The 19,792-nt window shown below is 42.5% G+C and overlaps 1 protein-coding gene across 3 annotated transcripts in view; it reads right to left on the bottom strand.

The window, feature by feature from the left end:
• GPM6A (glycoprotein M6A) overlaps positions 1 to 19,792 on the bottom strand; it is a 313,262-nt gene that overhangs the window by 263,742 nt on the left and 29,728 nt on the right. For 2 of the 3 annotated variants that reach the window (XM_053251764.1, XM_053251761.1), the window contains exon 1: positions 15,547 to 15,568. The exons of the other annotated variant lie outside the window; for it this stretch is intronic. In XM_053251764.1, coding sequence (XP_053107739.1) covers positions 15,547 to 15,553 — 7 coding nt within the window. In that variant the 5' untranslated portion in view covers positions 15,554 to 15,568. Of the gene's footprint in view, positions 1 to 15,546; positions 15,569 to 19,792 lie in introns of those variants that run through there. 3 annotated transcript variants of the gene reach the window in all.

The raw sequence follows: 19,792 nt of genomic DNA on the forward strand, positions 1-19,792 counted from the left end.
CCATCCAGGTTACTGGCTCACCACATCTTGTGGCAGAGAATTCCACAAGTTGTTTATGCATTGTGTGAAAAAGTACTTCTGTTTGTTGGTCCTAGATTTCCTGGCAATCAATTTCATGGGATGACCCCTGGTTCTAGTGTTATGTGAGAGGAAGAATAATTTCTCTCTATCCACTTTCTCCATGCACCATGCATGATTTTATAGACCTCTATCATGTCTCCCCACAGTCATCTTTTTTCTAAACTAAAAAGCCCCAGGTGTTGTAGCCTTGCCTCATAAGAAAGGTGCTCTAAGCCCCTGATCATCTTGGTTGCACTCTTCTGCACCTTTCCCAATTCTACAATGCCCTTTTTTAGATGTAGTGACTAGAATTACAGTACTCCAGGTGTGGCCGCACCATAGTTTTGTATAAGGGCATTATAATATTAGCCATTTTATTTTCAATCCCCTTCCTAATGATCCCTAGCATGGAATTGGCCTTTTTCACAGCTGCCGCACATTGAGTTGACACTTTCAACGAGCAGTCCACCACAACCCCAAGATCCCTTTCCTGGTCAGTCACCGACAGCTCAGATCCCATCAGCGTATACTTGAAGTTTTTCTTCCCAATGTGCATCACTTTACACTTGCCAACATTGAAGCGCACTTGCCATTTTGTCACCCACTCCCCCAGTTTGGAGGGAGCTCCTCACCTTTTGGAGCTCCTCACAATCCATTTTGGATTTCACTACCCGAAAGAGTTTGGTACCATCTGCAAATCTGGCCACCTCACTGCTTACCCCTGCTTCTAGATAATTTATGAATAAATTAAAAAGCACCTGTCCCAGAACAGATCTTACTTCCCTCCATTGTGAAAACTCTCCATTTATACCTACCCTCTGTTTCCTGTCTTTTAACCAGTTAGCAATCCACACATGTACTTGTTCTCTTATTCCATGACTGCTAAGTTTCCTCAAGATTCTTTGATGAGGAAATTATATCTTGATAGTTATAGGCCAATCTCTAATCTCCCTTGGTTGGGCAAGGTGATAGAGAGGGTGGTGGCTGACTAGCTCCAGGCGGTTTAGGAGGAAACTGATTATCTAGACCCACTTCAAACTGGCTTTAGAGCGGGCTATGGGGTTGAGTCAGCCTTGGTCGGCCTAATGGATTACCTATACCCAGGAAACGACAGAGGGAGTATGACTCTGTTGGTTCTCTTGGATCTCTTGGTGGTGTTCGATACCATTGACCGTGGTATCCTTCTGGGTCACCTGGAGGAGTTGGGGATAGGAGGCACTGCTCTTCAGTGGTTCCACTCCTATCTCTCGGGCAGATCCCAGATGGTGGAGCTTGGTGACAGTTGCACTTCTAAACGAGAGCTGTTATATGTCCCTCAGGGCTCCATTCTGTCACCAGTGCTTTTAAATATCTACATGAAATCGCTGGGTGAGGTCATCAGGAAATTTGGTGCTGGGTGTTATCAGTATGCTGATGACACCCAAATCTACTTCTCTCTTTCATCTGCTTCATCAGGAAATGGTGTTCATTCCCTAAATGCCTGCCTACAGGCAGTAACGGGCTGGATGAAGGATAACAAATTGAAGCTGAATCCAAGCAAGACGGAGGTGCTCATTGTAGGGGCTCAGAATCTGAGGGATGAGTTAGATCTCCCTATGCTGGATCAGGTTACACTCTACCAGAAGGAGTAGATACGCAGCTTGAGGGTACTCCTGGATCCAGGGCTCACCATGGTATCTCAGGTGGAGGCTGTGGCCAGGAGTGCTTTTTATCAGCTTAGGCTGATTCGACAGCTGTGTCCATTCCTTGAGGAGGATGACCTCAGAACAGTGGTGCACCAGCTGGTAACCTCCAGGCTTGACTACTGTAATGCACTCCACATGGGGCTGCCTTTGTATGTAGTTTGGAAACTTCAGTTAGTTCAAAATGCAGCAGTCAGGCTGGTCTCCAGGACAACTCGGAGAGACCATATTATGCCCGTTTTGAAACAGCTGCACTGGCTGCCGATACATTTCTGGGCAAAATACAAAGTGCTGTTTATTACCTTTAAAGCCCTGAACAACTTAGGTCCAGGTTACCTTAGAGAGCGCCTTCTTTGATCTGATCCCCACCGCATGCTAAGATCACCTGAGGAGGTCCACCTCCAGTTGCCACCAGCTTGTCTGGTGGCAACCCAGAGGCGGGCCTTCTCTGTAGCTGCTCGTAGATTGTTGAATGCGCTCCCTGCAGAAATCCGTAATTTGAATTCTTTATTGGCATTTAGGAGAGCCCTAAAGACCTACCTTTTCGGCCCGGCCTTCCAGGGTTTTAAAATTGTTTTAAAGGGTTTTTAATGTATTGGGTTTTTATAAGGTTTTGAATTGTTTTATTTTTTATTTTTTAGCTGTTTAATTGTATTTTGAAATTTTTCATTCCCTGTCATTGATTGATTTTAACTGATTTATGATATTTGTGAATCGCCCTGAGCTATTCTGTAAGGGCAGTCTAAAAATCGAATAAACAAACAAACAAACAAACTTGTCAAAAACTTTTTGGAAGTCCAGGTATATTATGTCAACTGGATCACCTTGATCCACTCACTTGTTGACACTCTCAAAGAACTCCAAAAGGTTGGTGAGGCGAGATTTCACTTTGCAGAAGCCATGGTGGTTCACTCCCAGCAGGGCCTATTCTTCTATGTGCTTTATAAGTTTATCCTTGAGAATGCTTTCCATCAATTTGCCTGGAACGAACGTTAAGTTAACTGGCCTGTAATTTCCTCGATCCCTTTTTGAAAATCGGTGTTAAATTGGCTACTTTCCAGTCTTCCAGTACAGAGCCCAATTGCAGGGATAAGTTATATATTTTAGCAAGGAGGTTGGCAATTTCACATTTGAGGACTCTTGGATGGATGCCATCCAAACCTGGCAATTTGTTAGTTTTCAGTTTTTCCAGAAAGTGTAGAACATCATCTCTTGTCACTTCTATCTGACTCAGTTCTTTAGCCTCCATCTCTAAAAAGCCTGGTTCAGGAACAGATATATGCTCAGTATCCTCTGCCGTGAAGATGGACGCAAAGAATTCATTTAGCTTCTCTGCAACCTCCATATCCTCCTTAATAATCCCTTTCACTGCCTCATTGTCTAATGGTCCAACTGCCTCCCTGGCAGGTTTCCTGCTTTTGATGTATTTAAATAAGTTTTTGATATTCCCCTTGATACTTTTAGCTAAATGTTCCTCAAACTCTCTTTTTGCCTCCCTTATTGTCACCTTACATTTCTTTTGCCAGACTTTGTGTTCCTTTCTGTTCTCTACATTTGGACAGGCCTTCCATTTTCAGAAATGTCTTCTTCCCTTTTATGGCTTCCTTGACAGTACCTATTAGCCATGCTGGCATCCTCCTGGACTTAGTGGTACTTTTCCTCCTTAGGGTATACAATCTAACTGGGCTTCTAGTATTGTGGTTTTGAGTAAACTCCATGTACTCTGGAGCGAAGTGACTCTCCTGATTTTCCCTTTCAGCTTTCTTTTCACCATACTCATCATTTTGGAGAAGTTCCCTCTTCTGAAATTCAAAATGTCTGTGTTAGACATCCTTGGTGATTCTCTCCCCACATGTATGCTGAATTTGATCGCACTACGGTCACTGTTCCCTAAAGGGTAGATGACACTGACATCACACACCAGGTCCTGAGTGCCACTCAGGATTAAGTCCAAGGTCACCTTCTCTCTGGTTGGTTCCAACACCAACTGTTCTAGGACACAGTCATTCAGTGTATCTAGAAATCTGACCTCTTTGCCATTACCTGACTGTGAATGTGCCCAGTCTATGTGTGAGTAATTGAAGTCGCCCATTATTACAGCCCTGCCTCTCCTTGACGCTTCCCTGATTTCCTCCTGCAACTCCCAGTCACTGTCAGTGTTTTGATCTGGAGGGCGATAGCACATCCCCAATAGCACGTTCCCTTTCAGGCCTTGTATTGTCACCCACAGGGTTTCTGTGGAGGATTCCAGTCCACCTAGGTTTTCCAACTTGTTAGATTCTACCCCTTCTTTAACATACAGTGCTACTACACCTCCAAGGCACCCCTCCCTGTCCTTTCTATAGAGTTTATATCCAGGGATAACGGTGTCCTACTGGTTCTCACTGTTCCACCATGTTTCTGTTATGCTTACTATATCTATTTCTGCATTAGCAACCAAGCACTCCAGCTCACTCATCTTGGCTCGGAGGCTTCTGGCATTGGCATATAAGCACCTATACACTGAATCTCTCACCTGATATATGCTATCTTTCTTTTGACTCTTTGACCAGCTGGCACAGGTTCCTGTCTGCTCTTTATGCGGTTCTGCTCTGTCCCCTTCTGTTTTATCTGAATCCGTTGCACCCTCACACTTTAAAGGATGGCATTTGCAGATCTGGATACTGCCCAGCTCCCATCAGCTATTCCCCAGGCATCATTTTAAAAGCTGCTCTGCATCCTTTTTTATTTTAAGTGCCAGCAGTCTGGTTCCATCTTAGTTCAAGTGCAGCCCGTCCCTTTTGTACAGGCCTTGCTTTCCCCAAAATGTATCCCAGTGCCTAACAAATCTAAACCTCTCCGCCCTGAACCAACGTCTCATCCACACATTGAAACCCCTCAGCTCTGCCTGTCTCACTGTACCTACATGTGGAACAGGTAGCATTTATGAGAATGCTACCTTGGGGGACCTGTGAACCTAGGAAGATTGTGTTATCAGAGCAGGTTATAGCCGGAACAAGGGGTCAACTATTGCCCAGGCAACATTCAAGACCAAACATCAAGCTACTTTCCATAGCCCTCCTTGCCCAGGAATGACCAATGGGAAGCCTCCATGGGCAGAGTCAGTCCAGAGCCTGACAATGGTTTGCTGCATTCCACCTGCATTTCTAATAGCTCACTGTATGAGGCAACTCACAGAACACAAAGATCCTAGTTCTATCCCCAGTTGCATGTGTGTGTGTGTTTTATACTCTTGTCTGCCAACTGATTTAATCCATCGAATGAAGTGAGCTTCTGTAGATGAAATGTTATCTCAAAATAACATTCATGGGTCTACACCCATTTGATGCTGGTTTTGCCTATTTTAAACAAAGCATAGGAACAGACCATGGCAATAAACACATGTCCAGCAGACCCTGGTCTGGACACTTAAGGAGATAGAATAGTTATTCAGTTTCTTTTAAAATGATTAACTTTTCTATATAATAATATTTGTCTTTTGTCATATATGGAAATGCTTACTTTAATTCCTCTGTTTGTCTCTTATTCTCTATCTATGCTGTGAAATAAAGTTTATATCACAGGAGTAGTGGCACAAATATCACAGGATGTAAGAACTGTGACTGCTACACATGCTTAGTTGGAAAGTGTACGAAAGATTGCCACTCCGCACTGAAATTCTAAAAAGTAGCATTGGAATTGTGTATTGAATTAACCACTCTTAAGTAGGAGGTAGATATTGAAATTGCTTAGAAATGCTGATCACCACCACTGCGCAAGCACAATGGGGCAGCGTTGTGCCCTCGGCACAGGAAGGCAGGCACGGCACGGCCATCTTGCCTTCCCCCGTATGTGGTCGGGATCGACCAGTCAGGGAAGGGGGCCGGGCTGATTACAGCACCGGCCGGCCTCCATGCTGACTAGTTGCTCTGCAGCACAGCACCCACCCACTGCCCGGTACTCAGTGAAGTATAGCCGGTGGCCAGTGGGAACCAAGTAGGCATTTTTGGGGTCACAACAGATTGGCTCTAGGTGTGGCCTTTTTTCCACCTACTTCTCATTGAGTCCTTTGGGGTTGGGTCATAGGTAGGCATTAAGGATATAATTGGTCACTTGGCAGCAGAGTGCAGGTGTGGGGTAGGTAGATTGATTACAGTGTACAGCTGGAGGGCCATTTGAGGTGAGGGGGATGCCAGGGGACAACCCTTCAGGGATTTTGCTGCCTGGAGAGTTGGGCATGGCCCCTCCTGGGGTGGGTGGCTCGGCTCACCACTCAAGAGCTCTGTGGCTTGGGTTGGGATGGACTGTGTTGCCCTCCCCTCAGTGGAGGAAAGCCTCATGGTGAGAGGATGTCAGGACCTGGTGCCTGACAGAATCAGCACATACCCTGGTGTGAGATGACCCTCCCTAGGAGGCATCCTCACATGGGAGGAGTAACTGCAATCTGATTAGTTATGTACCTCATTTCAAGTCTTATTTCTACTGTGCATCAATAAAATGGCCCTATTTTACTCCATGTAAGTGTGCCCTGTCTTCATTGGGGCCTGGGGGTGCAATCTGCTTTGTCATGTTTTTATCTTGGTTTACATATAGCATATAACTGCCCACATGCTGGGATTTCTAGGTGCAACCTAAAAGGGAAAGCCCTACTGAAGCTTTTCACCCCAAGGGATCACATAAAGCAAACCAAAATCCATTGTGATAATTAATTCATTTGACATCATTGGCTTATAAATAGTTTCTTCACTGGGGGAAAATGGCACCATGCTGAGAAATAGAGCAGTGTGCTTATTTTATTTAAAGAATATTTGCAAGTACTTTTTAATATTCTCATTTGCAAGCTGCCATCTGTTTCATCCTAATCCAGCTATGCAGCTACATAAGGCAGCTACCGTATGATGACCCTGTTCCTGGAAAGGGTAAGGCCTTCGGCTCAATGGCCCAGCTGCTAGAACTCCAATCATGTGAGAACAAGTTATCTAGTCATATGCCGAGATTCAGCTTTGTCCGCAATGTAGGGGGGAGGTGATATTACTTTAAGCTTTGTGACCTGTACAGTCTACCCTGATAACCAGCTATTTGCAGTGATACATTGAACACAAAGAGCAAAATCCCATGTATCATACTCAAATCTGACCCGTTCATATTCTGCTTTATGCATACACAGATCCTAAGCACATCCATTCTCAACCTCAACCATATGTTCACCTTCATGTGTGTATAGATCCTACAGATCTGACTTCCATGTAACAACACACTCTTGGTCACAGCCCTCATCTGAATATCAAGCTGAAGGTTCGATCGTAAAAAAACTCCTGAGAATCTGCTGTTTCAAGGGGACTACTAGCCTATCTAGACCAGGAAAGCATTTAAAGAGACTTATAATAAGATTACTGCTCCCAATCTCAGGGATCTCTCTGGAACCCCAGAGGATTAGCTGAACAAGGCAGTTCCAATTTACACTTCTAAAAGTCACAAGAGATAATTTCGGCATCAACTACAAGGGGCAGATTTATGTGAGTACTTTATCGATATAGAATTGCTTCTTGTAGCCTTACATCATTTCTGAATACAATTAATGTGAGTTTGCATTAATTTATAGGCTCCTGATTCTTTCAGTTAAGTATGTTGTTAACCATTATGTGGTCATTCATTCCTATAAGTGGATGGAGGCACCTTTTCTGGATAATACCAATTATCTAGACCCTTTTCAATCTGGCTTCTATCCTGGATATGGCACTGAAACTGCCTTGGTCACTCTAGTGGATGACCTACACTGAGAGCTAAACAGAGTGAGCATGTGTCCCTCTTGGTTTTACTAGGTCTCTCAGTGGCGTCCAATACCATTGACCATGGTATCATTCTGGACTGCCTCTTGAGTATGGGGATTGGAGGCACTGCTTTGGTGTGGATTCAGTCCTCTCTTGGGGGGAGGGTGCTGTCCACGCTGAGGCCCCCCAGTGGGTGCGGCTCAGGATTTCATGGTCTCCATGGCAACCATGGGCCTGTCTCAATTGGTATTGGGCCCTACCTATGTGGCGGGACACACTCTGGATCTGGTCTTTGCCGACCGGGAAATAAATGATCTGGAGATGGGGGAATTTGAGACCACTCTCTTGTCATGGACAGATCATCATCTGGTGGGGTTTAGTTTGACTGCTCCATCTGCCCTCTGCAGGGGTGGTGGGCCGATTAGGATGGTCCGGCTTATGGATCCTCTTGGATTCCAGACAGCCCTCGGGGAGTTTCCAGTGTTCAGAGCTGGTGACCCTGTCGAGGCCCTGGTTGATCTTTGGAATGGAGAGATGGCCCGGGCTGTTGACACGGTTGCTCCTAAATGCCCTCTCCGGCGTGGTGGAGCCCGATCTGCTCCTTGGTTTTCCTCGGAGCTTAGGGCGATGAAGCAACTCGGGTGACGGCTGGAACAATGCTGGAGGAAGAGTCGTCACGAATCTGACTGAACATGGGCTAGAGCCCATTTTAGGGACTACTCCGTGGCGGTGGGGGCGGCGAAGAAATGCTTTTTCTTCACCTCCATTGCGTCTGCTCAGTGCAGACAAACAAAGCTGTTTCATGTGGTAAAAACCTTGCTCCACACAGCCTCCCAGACAATGGGGGAGGAGACATCTACTGCTCTTTGTGATCAGTTTGCCTGTCACTTTGCAGATAAAGTCGCTTGCATCCGTGCTGACCTTGACTCCAGAGTTTTGGCAGTTCCGGCAGACGTGCCTCTGGTACCATCTGGTCCTGTTGTGTTGGATTCTTTTTGGTTGGTGCGGCCTGAGGATGTGGACAAGATTCTGGGCAGTGTGCGGGCAACTTCGTGCACTCTTGACCCTTGCCCTTCATGGCTAATAAAAGCTGCCAGGGAGGGGACAGGCAGATGGCTGGAGATGATCATTAATGCTCCATTAAGAGAGGGCAGGATGCCATCGTGCCTCAAGGAGGCGGTGCTAAGACCACTATTAAAAAAGCCCTCCCTTGATCCCTCCAACCTGGACAACTATAGACCTGTGTCTAACCTTCCCTTTTTGGGCAAGGTGATGGAGTGTGTGGTGGCGTCCCAGCTGCAGAGGGTCTTGGATGATACGGATTATCTGGACCCTTTTCAATCTGGCTTCCGCCCCGGGTATGGGACTGAGACCGCCTTGGTCGCTCTAGTGGATGACCTATGCCGGGAACTAGACAGGGGGAGTGCATCCCTGTTGGTTCTGCTGGACCTCTCGGCAGCGTTCAGTACCATCGACCATGGTATCCTTCTGGGCCACCTCTCGAATATAGGAATCGGAGGCACTGCGTTGCAGTGGTTCCGGTCCTTTCTTGGGGGGAGGGTCCAGAAGGTGGTGCTGGGGGACTACTGCTCGGCCCCGTGGCCGTTGGCCTGTGGGGTACCGCAGGGATCGGTCTTGTCCCCCATGCTGTTTAACATCTACATGAAACTGCTGGGAGAGGTCATCCGGGGACTTGGACTGAGTTGTCAGCAATATGCAGATGACACTCAGCTCTATCTCTCCTTGTCATCTGATCCTAGGGAGGCGGTGGATGTCCTGAATCGGGGTCTGGAGGCCATGATGGGTTGGATGTGGGCTAATAAACTGAAATTGAATCCGGATAAGACGGAGGTACTGTTGGTCAGTAGGAGAGCCAATCGGGATGAGGAGATTTTACCGGTTCTAGATGGGGTTGCACTCCCCTTGAAGGAGCAAGTACGCAGCTTGGGGGTACTACTGGACCTGGCTCTGCTTTTGGAAGCTCAGGTGGAGGTGGTGGCCAGGGGTGCCTTTGCACAGCTTCGGCTAGTGCGCCAGCTGCGTCCCTTTCTCGAGAAGGCAGATCTGGCCACAGTTACCCACGCCTTAGTCACGTCACGGCTGGATTACTGTAACATGCTCTACGTGGGGCTGCCCTTGAAGAATATCCGGAAACTGCAGCTAGTGCAAAACGTGGCAGCGAGGGTTTTATCTGGAGCTGCCCATTGGGAGCACATCACCCCCATTCTGAAAGAGTTGCACTGGCTGCTGGTTCGTTTCCGGGTCCAATTCAAGGTGCTGGTTTTGATCTTTAAAGCCCTTAACGGTTTGGGCCCGGAGTATTTGAGGGACCGCCTGCTCCCAAGGGTTTCTGCCCGCTTGACGAGGACATCTGAGGGGGCCCTGCTCCAGGTGCTGACAATGAGAGAGGCCCAGCTGTCGTGCACTTGGGACAAGACCTTCTCTGTTGCTGCTCCCAGACTTTGGGAATGCTCTCCCGGTGGCCATTCACTCCTCGGACTCCATCACGGCTTTTAGAAAGCTTGTTAAAACTTGGCTTTTTACCCAGGCTTTTACATAATCGTTTTTACTGCTGCTTCTGTGTGTTTTTACCTGTTGTATTGTTTTTATGCCTGTATTTTATGTTTTTATTGCCTTTTTATTGTGTTTTAACTTTTGTAAACCGCCTTGGGGTTGTCTTTTAACGAAAGGTGGTATATAAATGCAACAATAAATAAATAAAAATAAATAAATAAATAATGGTTTTTACCGTGACACTCTATGGATGCGAAAGCTGGACTTTGAAGAAGCAAGACAGAAAAAGTATTGACACTTTTGAACTTTGGTGATGAAGACTTTTGAGGATACTACGGACAGCCAGGAAAACAAACAAATTGATCATAGAACCAATTCAATCCAGAATTTTCATTCAAGCACAAATGACCAGGCTAAAACTATCATACTTGCAAAAACCCAACTCCCTTAAGAAATCCATAATGCTGGGAAAAGTTGAAGGCAAGAGAAGAAGAGGATGACCAGCAGCAAGGTGGATGGACTCAATTACAACAGCAATGAATGCACCACTGAAAGACCTTAAAGGCCAAGTTGAAGACAGGTCAGTCTGGAGAGAATCTATCTATGTGGTCGTTAGGAGTTGACACGAATCTGATGGCACTTAATCAGCCTATCAATCAAAAGGTATATTACTTATATTTGTTGATGTACATATTACTCCTGAAATAAATGCCAACTGAAAGAGTAAAGTATGGAAAGTTGCACTGTTAATTGAAAAAGGGAAATAAAAGAGCCGACTGTATAAAGTATGTATTCGTTCTATGTGGTGACAGTGAAATTGAATACATTAAATTGGGATTTCCATTCTTTTGAAAGCATGAGTCAAAGTGGAACTCATCTAAAAGTATTTTTTTTAAACAAAGGTTTTTACATATGTAAGATGTCCCTGAGTTTTAAAAATGTATTTTTTTAAAAAAAATCATTGTAAAAACTAAGTGAAATAAAGTGAACATAGGGTAATTAAAAAAAAAATCATATGATGATGAAAGTGCGGGGAAGAGGAGTGGCTTTCAGACCTCAAATACTAACATATACTTAGATGCAGCATACTTTTATTTTAGGTGTGTTCACAGAGTATGGGCAATGGAAATGACTTTATTAGCAGTCAAACTGCCATGAAAGTAATATGAAACCTGATATCTCGTTGCTGGAGATCTTGCCCCATGTCTATAATCATTTATGTTCCTTTCATAAGAGATCAGCAGTGTGAGATGTCATTTCTTGGCACTCAGAGTGGTGCTGATATTGTTTGGCACAGGGTATTATTCAGGATCTCAAAGAATGAATAGGGTACAGTCCACTTCATTAATTTAAGTCATAACTACAAGACCAGTCAGAAATCAAATTATGATGCTTGTTGTGGGCAGAAGTTTGAATTTATCAGCATCAGATACTGGAATTAACCATATGCTGCAATGGTTGTCAGTAAGAAAATAGGACATTATAATTTCAGTAACAAGAATACCAAAAAATGTCAGAAACAGATCATTTCCTATAGACACAGAATAGACCAGATCATGCCCTTGAATATTTTAGTTCACATAGAAACTAGAGAAGAAACAAGAAAGGTATGCAAAATCTGAGCCAGTGTTAGGTTGCTTACATAGGAATTGTTTATCTCTCTTCCATTTTCTACCAATCTTCAACAAATTTTGGAAATCAGCGTTTAGTAGTGGCTTCCTATATATGAAATTTCAGGACAACTGAACAAATGATATAGATGTTCTATGTGGTCGAATGGAAAAACCGCAGGCAAATTTCAGTGCGAGGAAAAGCCAATTTTTTCTCCTCACCTTAAATAATAGAGGCATTACCATCCCTCTAACAACGGTATTCTTGTGCTTAATATGGAAAAAATATTTTTAAGACATATTCTAATGATTAGAATAGCCTGAATCTTGGAGACTTACAACAATGCCTAATCATGCTTCCATGTTGAACACATTCTGGCCAACAGCCCAAGTTTTTCAGTGGAAGGCTCATGGAAATTAATAGGACACGTGTAATTAGATTCACTAATATTAAGTTTAGATTTTAATGTCACTCATGATAAACTAGGCAAGCCTTGACTGCATGCAATTTATATTTAATTTTTCTCTTTTTTTATTTAGCAGAATAAGTCTTATTGTGAAATGGTTTTCAAGTGGACACTCTTATGAAACTTTGACTAGGGAGCAGGAAAGTGCTCTGGAACATCTTTTTTATTCCAAGGATCAAAGAATGTATAATTAATGAAGCAGGCTGCACTTGTGTTGGTCATAAAACAAATTGTTTTTTATAGACCTGTTTGTCTTCATTTACAGAGGCTCTGAGGTAGAGAAGGGATTGTTTGTTTAACCAACAGCTCCAATATTTGAAAAGGTAATATAAAATAGATTGTGCAAAGAGAAGAACCCTAAACTGTTAGTCAATGGTAACACTTGTATCCACTGAACCTTGGCAGCACGAGTACTGAATCTATAGTACTATTAAGTGAGAATTAAAATAATTAACACTTCCACCGAAAGAATAAAGCATTTGTCAGGACTCATAACTTTTCTGAGATCTTCTGAATTTTGTTTTTAAATTTAAGTAGAGAAAACCTATATCAAAGGCTGTGTCTCAAAATGGATGTTGATATCTCTTTTCTTATTTGAACTCACATACAGGAAAGCTTTCTGTAAAGGTATTTCATTACAACAGAATCAATGTCCCTGGCGTAGACTATAAAAGGTACATTTGGTATATTTCATTTTTAAATTCATTTGCATGATTAATAAATGAACATGAAAATAATGCAATCATTCCCTACAAGATTATTGTTTTTATTACAAAATGCTTCTAAAAATATAACACAGCCCATGCTTAGTGTAAACGGCAGGAATCTCTCTCAGCCCTATCTTGGAAATGCCATGGAGGGATCTTGGAACCTGATGCTCTTCCCAGTGGCTCAGTCCCCTAAGGGGAATATCTTATATTTATTACACATGTAGTCTCCCATTCATATGCAACTAGGGGAGACCCTGCTTAGCTAAGGGGACAAGTCATGCCTGCTACCACAAGACCAGCTCTACTCTTGTTTGACAACACCATTGTCAAACAAACAATGGTGTTTGTTATTGTTTTTTACTTGTTGTGCCCAGAGCCTTTGGACGGGGTGGTATAGAAAAGTAATAAATAAATAATAAATACATATATACGATGGTATTTATGCAATGTCTGTATACTTATTCACTATCCCAAACAAACCATACTCTTTAACACTAGAACAAGCCTAAACAGATGCTTATTTTCCTTGAAAAATACTACATATTGATTTTTCCTGGCAAACTGTGTATTTTATTATTATGTATCATTAACAGACAATGGACTATATCCAGACTAGTGTTGCGGTAGTATAAGAATACTTCAGTATAGTATCTGAAGTATGAAAACACTGCTTAAGGGCCCATATCCACAACAAAATTCCCCTAGCAGAAAGGGAATGCAATTAGTAGCATTTTTATGCTGCATATTTAACTATTCTAAGCTAGTGGTGGTATAGCAATTGTTAACAGTCACATATTACTCAGTCCACCAGTGCCAAAGAATTTTCTGTCATAGAAGTCTTCCTCTCATCCATGCATCTTTAACTAGTTTTTCTCTGCCTTACAAGATATTGAATCAAAGTGCAAAATGAAATATAATTTTACAAGTTAATGGAGAAACTTTTCATTTCTGATATGTTGAAGAGGCAGCACTTTAAACTAGTGAATTTGTATGTTCATATGTATGCAGTTTCTTTGCGAAAATACTGTTTGATTTAAAAACACACACCATTCTCCATTAAATTACAAAATGCAACTCAAGCTAAAACCTAGATGCAAACCATTGCCATTATGCTGAAGCCCCAGGTTAAGGAGAGAAATCCCTCTTGGATCACTGTCAAAATATTCAGTTAACAGTCAAAAATGCAAATGGCACATTTTAATTAGACATTCTATTATCAGCTAATAGATCATAACATGAAGACTTCTGACCATATTCAAATTTCTTTACAATATGAACCATACAAACAAAAACGTAACGATCTAATATAGTTCATATTATTGTAACAATAAACAATCTGTGTTTCATCACCACCTCCCTGTTAGGAGCTTCCTTGGGCATATATTTTATTTTGAATGCCAAATAAAAAATTGTGTACATTTAAAAAAAGATTTTGTATGTTTTTTAAAGATTTAATTAGATTTGTATTTTAATATTCCAATATTTTTATTATACAACTGTTTTATAGTCTATTGTTTTAAATGTTTTTGTAAACTGGTTTGAGATTGTTTTAATGCATGGTGGTAAGAAAATTTCGTGATAAATGAAAATAAATAAATAAAAATGAGAAGAATATGACTTCTTATGAATCCCAACAGAGGGTTCCTGATTTTGTAACATCTGGGCCATGTCAATTTTCACTTCTGAGCTAACAATATGTTCTGATCCATTCTTGGTATTGTGTAGTTCTTCAACATCTTTTCACCACTAGTCAACCTAGCAGTGTAATAGTGGAACAGTTTAGACAATTTCTTAGATGTTTACCAGGCTTCATATTTCACAATGCTTGGCCCCATAGACAAGCATAATGGTTATTACCCATTCCTCCACAAAGTGATGCATCTAAGGCATTTTCATACAATAACCTGGGCAGTGGCAAGGGTTGTTGCTGTGAATAGAGAATAAGAAAAGCCTTGCTAGAGGAATGTCCAATCTGGGGTGCTCCAGTTGTTGGACTATAACTCCCATCATCCCCAGGTACACTGCTAAGGGTGATGGGAACTGTAGTCCAACAGTAGCTGGAGAGCCATAGTTGGCTATCTCTGCCCTATATGGGGAGGAGAACTGGTCTTATGGTAGCAAGCATGACTTGTATCCTTAAGTAAGCAGGGTCCACCCTGGTTGCATATGAATGGGAGACTAGAAATGTCAGCACTATAAGATATTCCCCTCAGGGAGTGAAGCCACTCTGGGAAGAGCAGGAGGTTTCAAGTTCCCCCTCTCGCTTCTCCAAGCTAGGGCTGAGAGAGATTCCTGCCTGCAACCTTGGAGAAGCCGCTGCCAGTCTGTGAAGACAATACTGAGCTAGACCGACCAATGGTCTGACTCAGTATATGGCAGCTTCCTATGTTCCACCTCTAGCAAAAATTATAGGGCTTTGCAAATATGCACCAACATTTCTCAATCTGTTCAAGCCAGCAAAGGGCCAGAATTGTCAGGTTTAAATGCTGACTATTTGAATCACCAGCACCAAATCAATCACGCTAGCGGCAAACACCTGCACTATGAAGTAGCACTTTGAGATACTTTCTGGGTTGGTATTGAATTAACACAGAGATCTAGAATAATTAGGATCAAGAATAAGACAGACACACACACATGCCTCTCAGGCAGTGGAAGCAAGCATCCAGTGCCTCCATATATACCCCAAGTGTGTTGTAATGTTCCATTTATGAAGGAAGTGGCAATAAGAAAGAAGAGACTACAGTACTCACATTTCATGATGCAATTATTTACTTTGTCACTGCTACTATTACTTAAGTTCTCCTCACTTCAAGAGGGACTGCATTTCTTGAAATAAGTGAAGGATGGTCAATAACACTCTTCCAGAACACTGTACCAAAAAAGGCTTTATATAGTCATTGTGTGTGTGTGTGTGTGTGTGTGTGTGTATAAAATCTAGTGCAGCATTCTCAAACATGCTTTCTCAGAAGGAAATTTCACATAATGGAGATTTTAAACAGCAATACATCTCAAAGACTAATTTTATTATCATTGAAACTTTACAAATTAAACATGATGTGCTGATACATTAATTCAGGATCTGTGAAAATAAAATGCAAAAGAACAAGCTACAAGCTGTTTGTGACTTAAGATACCTAAAGAATTAATTTTATGCTGGCATATAGTGTACTGTAATTAGAAATGGCTCTCTGCATTGTGATTAAGCTAGTAACTATGGTAACCAAAGCAGAAGAGCATGAGTAAAGGAAGACAAACTGAATCAGCTAGTGAAAATCCTGTATCAATATGTTTATTTAAATGTAAGCAAAGATAGAATTGGAACTTTTTAAAACTAGTGGATGTTACTTTTCATTTCAGTTTATGTTACTTGATTGTTTTTGAGTAGAAGAAAACACATTGTTCCTACAAGATGCACATGAAAATAAGTTTCCATTTTTATATCAGAACATGTCAGCCCACACAATCATAAATGCTTTAAATATATACTAAATTGCATTTGCATTAAATATGAAGAATCTGATGCCACAATTTGCTCTTTGTCCAAACTATGCATGCTCTTTATTCTTGCCCTTCTCAGCTTATTAAAGCTGCCAGGTTAGGATTTGACTTTGGGTGTGTTGGATGTGGTTAGTGGGAATGGATGTGGCTAATGCTTTTCTTAAAGGAAGCATCTCTCCCAGTGCTCTGAAGGTGGTGTGTCCCTTCCTGAAAATATTCACCCTGGATTCAGAAGATTAATCCATTTTAATTCTGTACTCAGTATATCATTTCAGCATCATAAGATGCTGGAGTGCAGAGTGGCATCTCAGTACCAAGCATTTCTGGAAAGAAATGATTATTTCAGTGTATTCCAGTTTGGTTTTCAGCCTGGCTTCAAGATTAGAACTGCCTTGGTTGACCTGTGCCAGGAGATGAATGGGGGAAGTATGACCGTTGATTCTCAGAAGCTTTTGCAAGCATTGACCATGGTATGATTCTAGGCCATCTTGTCAGAATGAGGTTAGGAAACACCAAAAACAAATTGTTATGAAAACTAATTACAATTTAAAAGTCCACATATACAACCAGTTGCACCCCCTCTCCACATACTCTACATGAAACTGGTGGAAGTCATCTGAAGATCTGGGCTGAGATGTCATTAGTATAACCATCCATTTATCACTCATTTTTAGCTGATCCTAGAGAGACAACAGAAATCCTCGACCAATGTTTGATGGCAATTTGTCAACAGCCTGAAACTTAATCCAGGTGCTATAAGTCGTGAGTTGTGCTGATCAAAACTTTCTCCTGGGTGGAGTCATACTTCCCTTGAAAGATTAGTTACACTGTTTGAGGTCACTCCTTGATCCAGAATTGTCTCTGGAAGTTGAAGTGGCAGTCGTACCCTGGAGTGCCTTTTTCCATCTTCAACCCTATCTGTACACAGCTTGCCTGGCCTCAGTTATCCGTGCCCTGGTTACCTCAAGACTTGATTACTACTCTATGTACAACTGACTTTAACAACAATTTAGAAGCTACCATTAATGAGCTAAATGCAGCTGCAAGAGTCCTAGCTGAAGCAAGCCAACTGGCCCACATTTTACTGATTTTATAGCAATTCCAATGGTTACCATTTTGCTTTTGATCAGTGTCAAGTGACATTAACCTTTGAACCCTACAGAAGAACATAAGAACAGCCCTGCTGGATCAGGCCCAAGGCCCATCTAGTCCAGCATCCTGTTTCGCACAGTGGCCCACCAGATGCCACCGGAAGGCAGGAGTCGAGGGCGTGCCCCATCTCCTGCCACTACGCCCTTGCAACTTGTACTCAGAGGCATCCTGCCTTTGAGGCTGGAGGTGGCCCACAGCTCTCCGACTGGTAGCCATTGATAGACCTCTCCTCCATGAAGCTATCCAAACCCCTCTTAAAGCCATCCAGTTTGTTAGCTGTCTCCACATCCTGTGGCAGAGAGTTCTACAAGTGGATCATGCGTTGTGTAAAAAAGTACTTCCGTTTGTTGGTCCTAGATCTCCTGGCAATCAATTTCATGGGATGACCCCTGGTTATAGTGGTATGTGAGAGGGAAAAGAATTTCTCTCTCCACTTTTTCCACACCATGCATGATCTTATAGACCTCTATCATGTCTCCCCCCAGTCGTCTTTTTTCTAAACTAAAAAGCCCCAGGTGTTATAGTCTTGCCTCATAAGAAAGGTGCTCTAGGCCCCTGATCATCTTGGTTGCCCTCTTCTGTACCTTTTCCAATTCTACAATGTCCTTTTAAAGATGTGGTGACCAGAATTGTATGCAGTATTCCAAGTGTGGTTGCACCATAGTTTTGTATAAGGGCATTAAAATATTAGCCGTTTTATTTTCAATCCCATTCCTAATGATCCCTAGGATGGAATTGGCCTTTTTCACAGCTGCCGCACATTGAATAGACACTTTCAACTATCTGTCGACCACAACCCCAAGATCCCTCTCCTGGTCAGTCACCGACAGCTCGGATCCCATCAGCATGAACTTGATGTTGGGGTTTTTCATCCCAATGTGCATCACCTTGCACTTGCCAACATTGAACCACATTTGCCATTTTGTCGTCCACTCCCCTAGTCTGGAGAGATCCTTTTGGAGCTCCTCACAATCAGTTTTGGATTTCACTACCCAAAAGAATTTGGCATCATCTGCAAATCTGGCCACCTTCCTGCTTACCCCTGCTTCTAGATCATTTATGAATAAATTAAGAAGCACCGGTCCCAGTACAGATCCCTGGGGGACCCCACTTCTTACTTCCCTCAATTGTGAAAACTCTCCATTTATACCTACCCTCTGTTTCCTGTCTTTCAACCAGTTAGCAATCCACACATGTACTTGTCCCCTTATCCCATGACTGCTAAGTTTCTTCAGGAGTCTTTGATGAGGAACTTTGTCAAAAGCTTTTTGGAAGTCCTGGTATACAATGTCAACTGAATCACCTTGATCCACACACTTGTTGACACTCTCAAAGAACTCCAAAAGTTTGCTGAGGCAAGATTTACCTTTGCAGAAGCCATGCTGGCTCACTCCCAGGAGGGCCTGATCTTCTAGGTGCCTTACAATTTTATCCTTGAGGATACTTTCCATCAATTTGCCTTGAACGGACGTTAGGCTAACCGGCCTGTAATTTCCCGGATTGGCTCTGGACCCCTTTTTGAACCCTAAACATGTGATCTGTGACTAGGTTATCTTAAGGACCACTGACTCCCACAAGAACCTGCTCAAGCTTGTGAACCCAACCAGCACCTGAGGTTCTTCTTGTTAACTGAAATTTGTTTGACAGGCACTAGAGGCAGCATTGTTTTGAATGAGAGACCACATCTCTAGAGCTCTTTCCTCTGGGAGATCCATCAGGCTCCCTCTTCCTTCATCTTTAGCTGGCTGTTTAAGATGATTTTTATATTTGTTTTTAAAAAATTCTGCTGTTATTTTAATTAGGACCAATTTTTATGCCGCTGTAAAAAAATATGGTTTTCTTTGATCATCTCAACTGGTGCCAGTCTGGGTATCAGACCATGGAGCTGGTAATAAGGGGCTTTACTATTTATTTATTTAGTACATTTCTATACCCCCCATTCAAAAAAGTCCCTGGACAGTTCACAATCTAAAAACATGATTAGCACAATTCAAATCTAAAACCCTAAGCTTTAAAACTATAGACTAAAAGCCTAGCTAAACAGTAATGTTTGGGGGTCCTTCTTTAAAACATTCAGAGAAAGGGAAATTCGAATTTCATTAGAAAGCATGTTCCAGAGTCCTGACAACTGTAGAAGAGGCCCTGTTTCAAGTTGGTGGCACCAACTGTGCTGGTGGTAACCGCAACCAGACCCTAACAATCTTAATAGGTGGCAGGGTTGATGAAGTGTTTTCTGAAATACCTCGGATTCAAGCCATTTAGGGCTTTATAGGTAATGAACAGCACTTTGTGTTTCACCCAGAAACTTATTAGCAGCCAATGTAGTTCTTTCAAAATGGGTGTAAT

Source organism: Hemicordylus capensis, chromosome 5, assembly GCF_027244095.1.
Source record: "Hemicordylus capensis ecotype Gifberg chromosome 5, rHemCap1.1.pri, whole genome shotgun sequence".
Lineage (NCBI taxonomy): Eukaryota > Metazoa > Chordata > Lepidosauria > Squamata > Cordylidae > Hemicordylus > Hemicordylus capensis.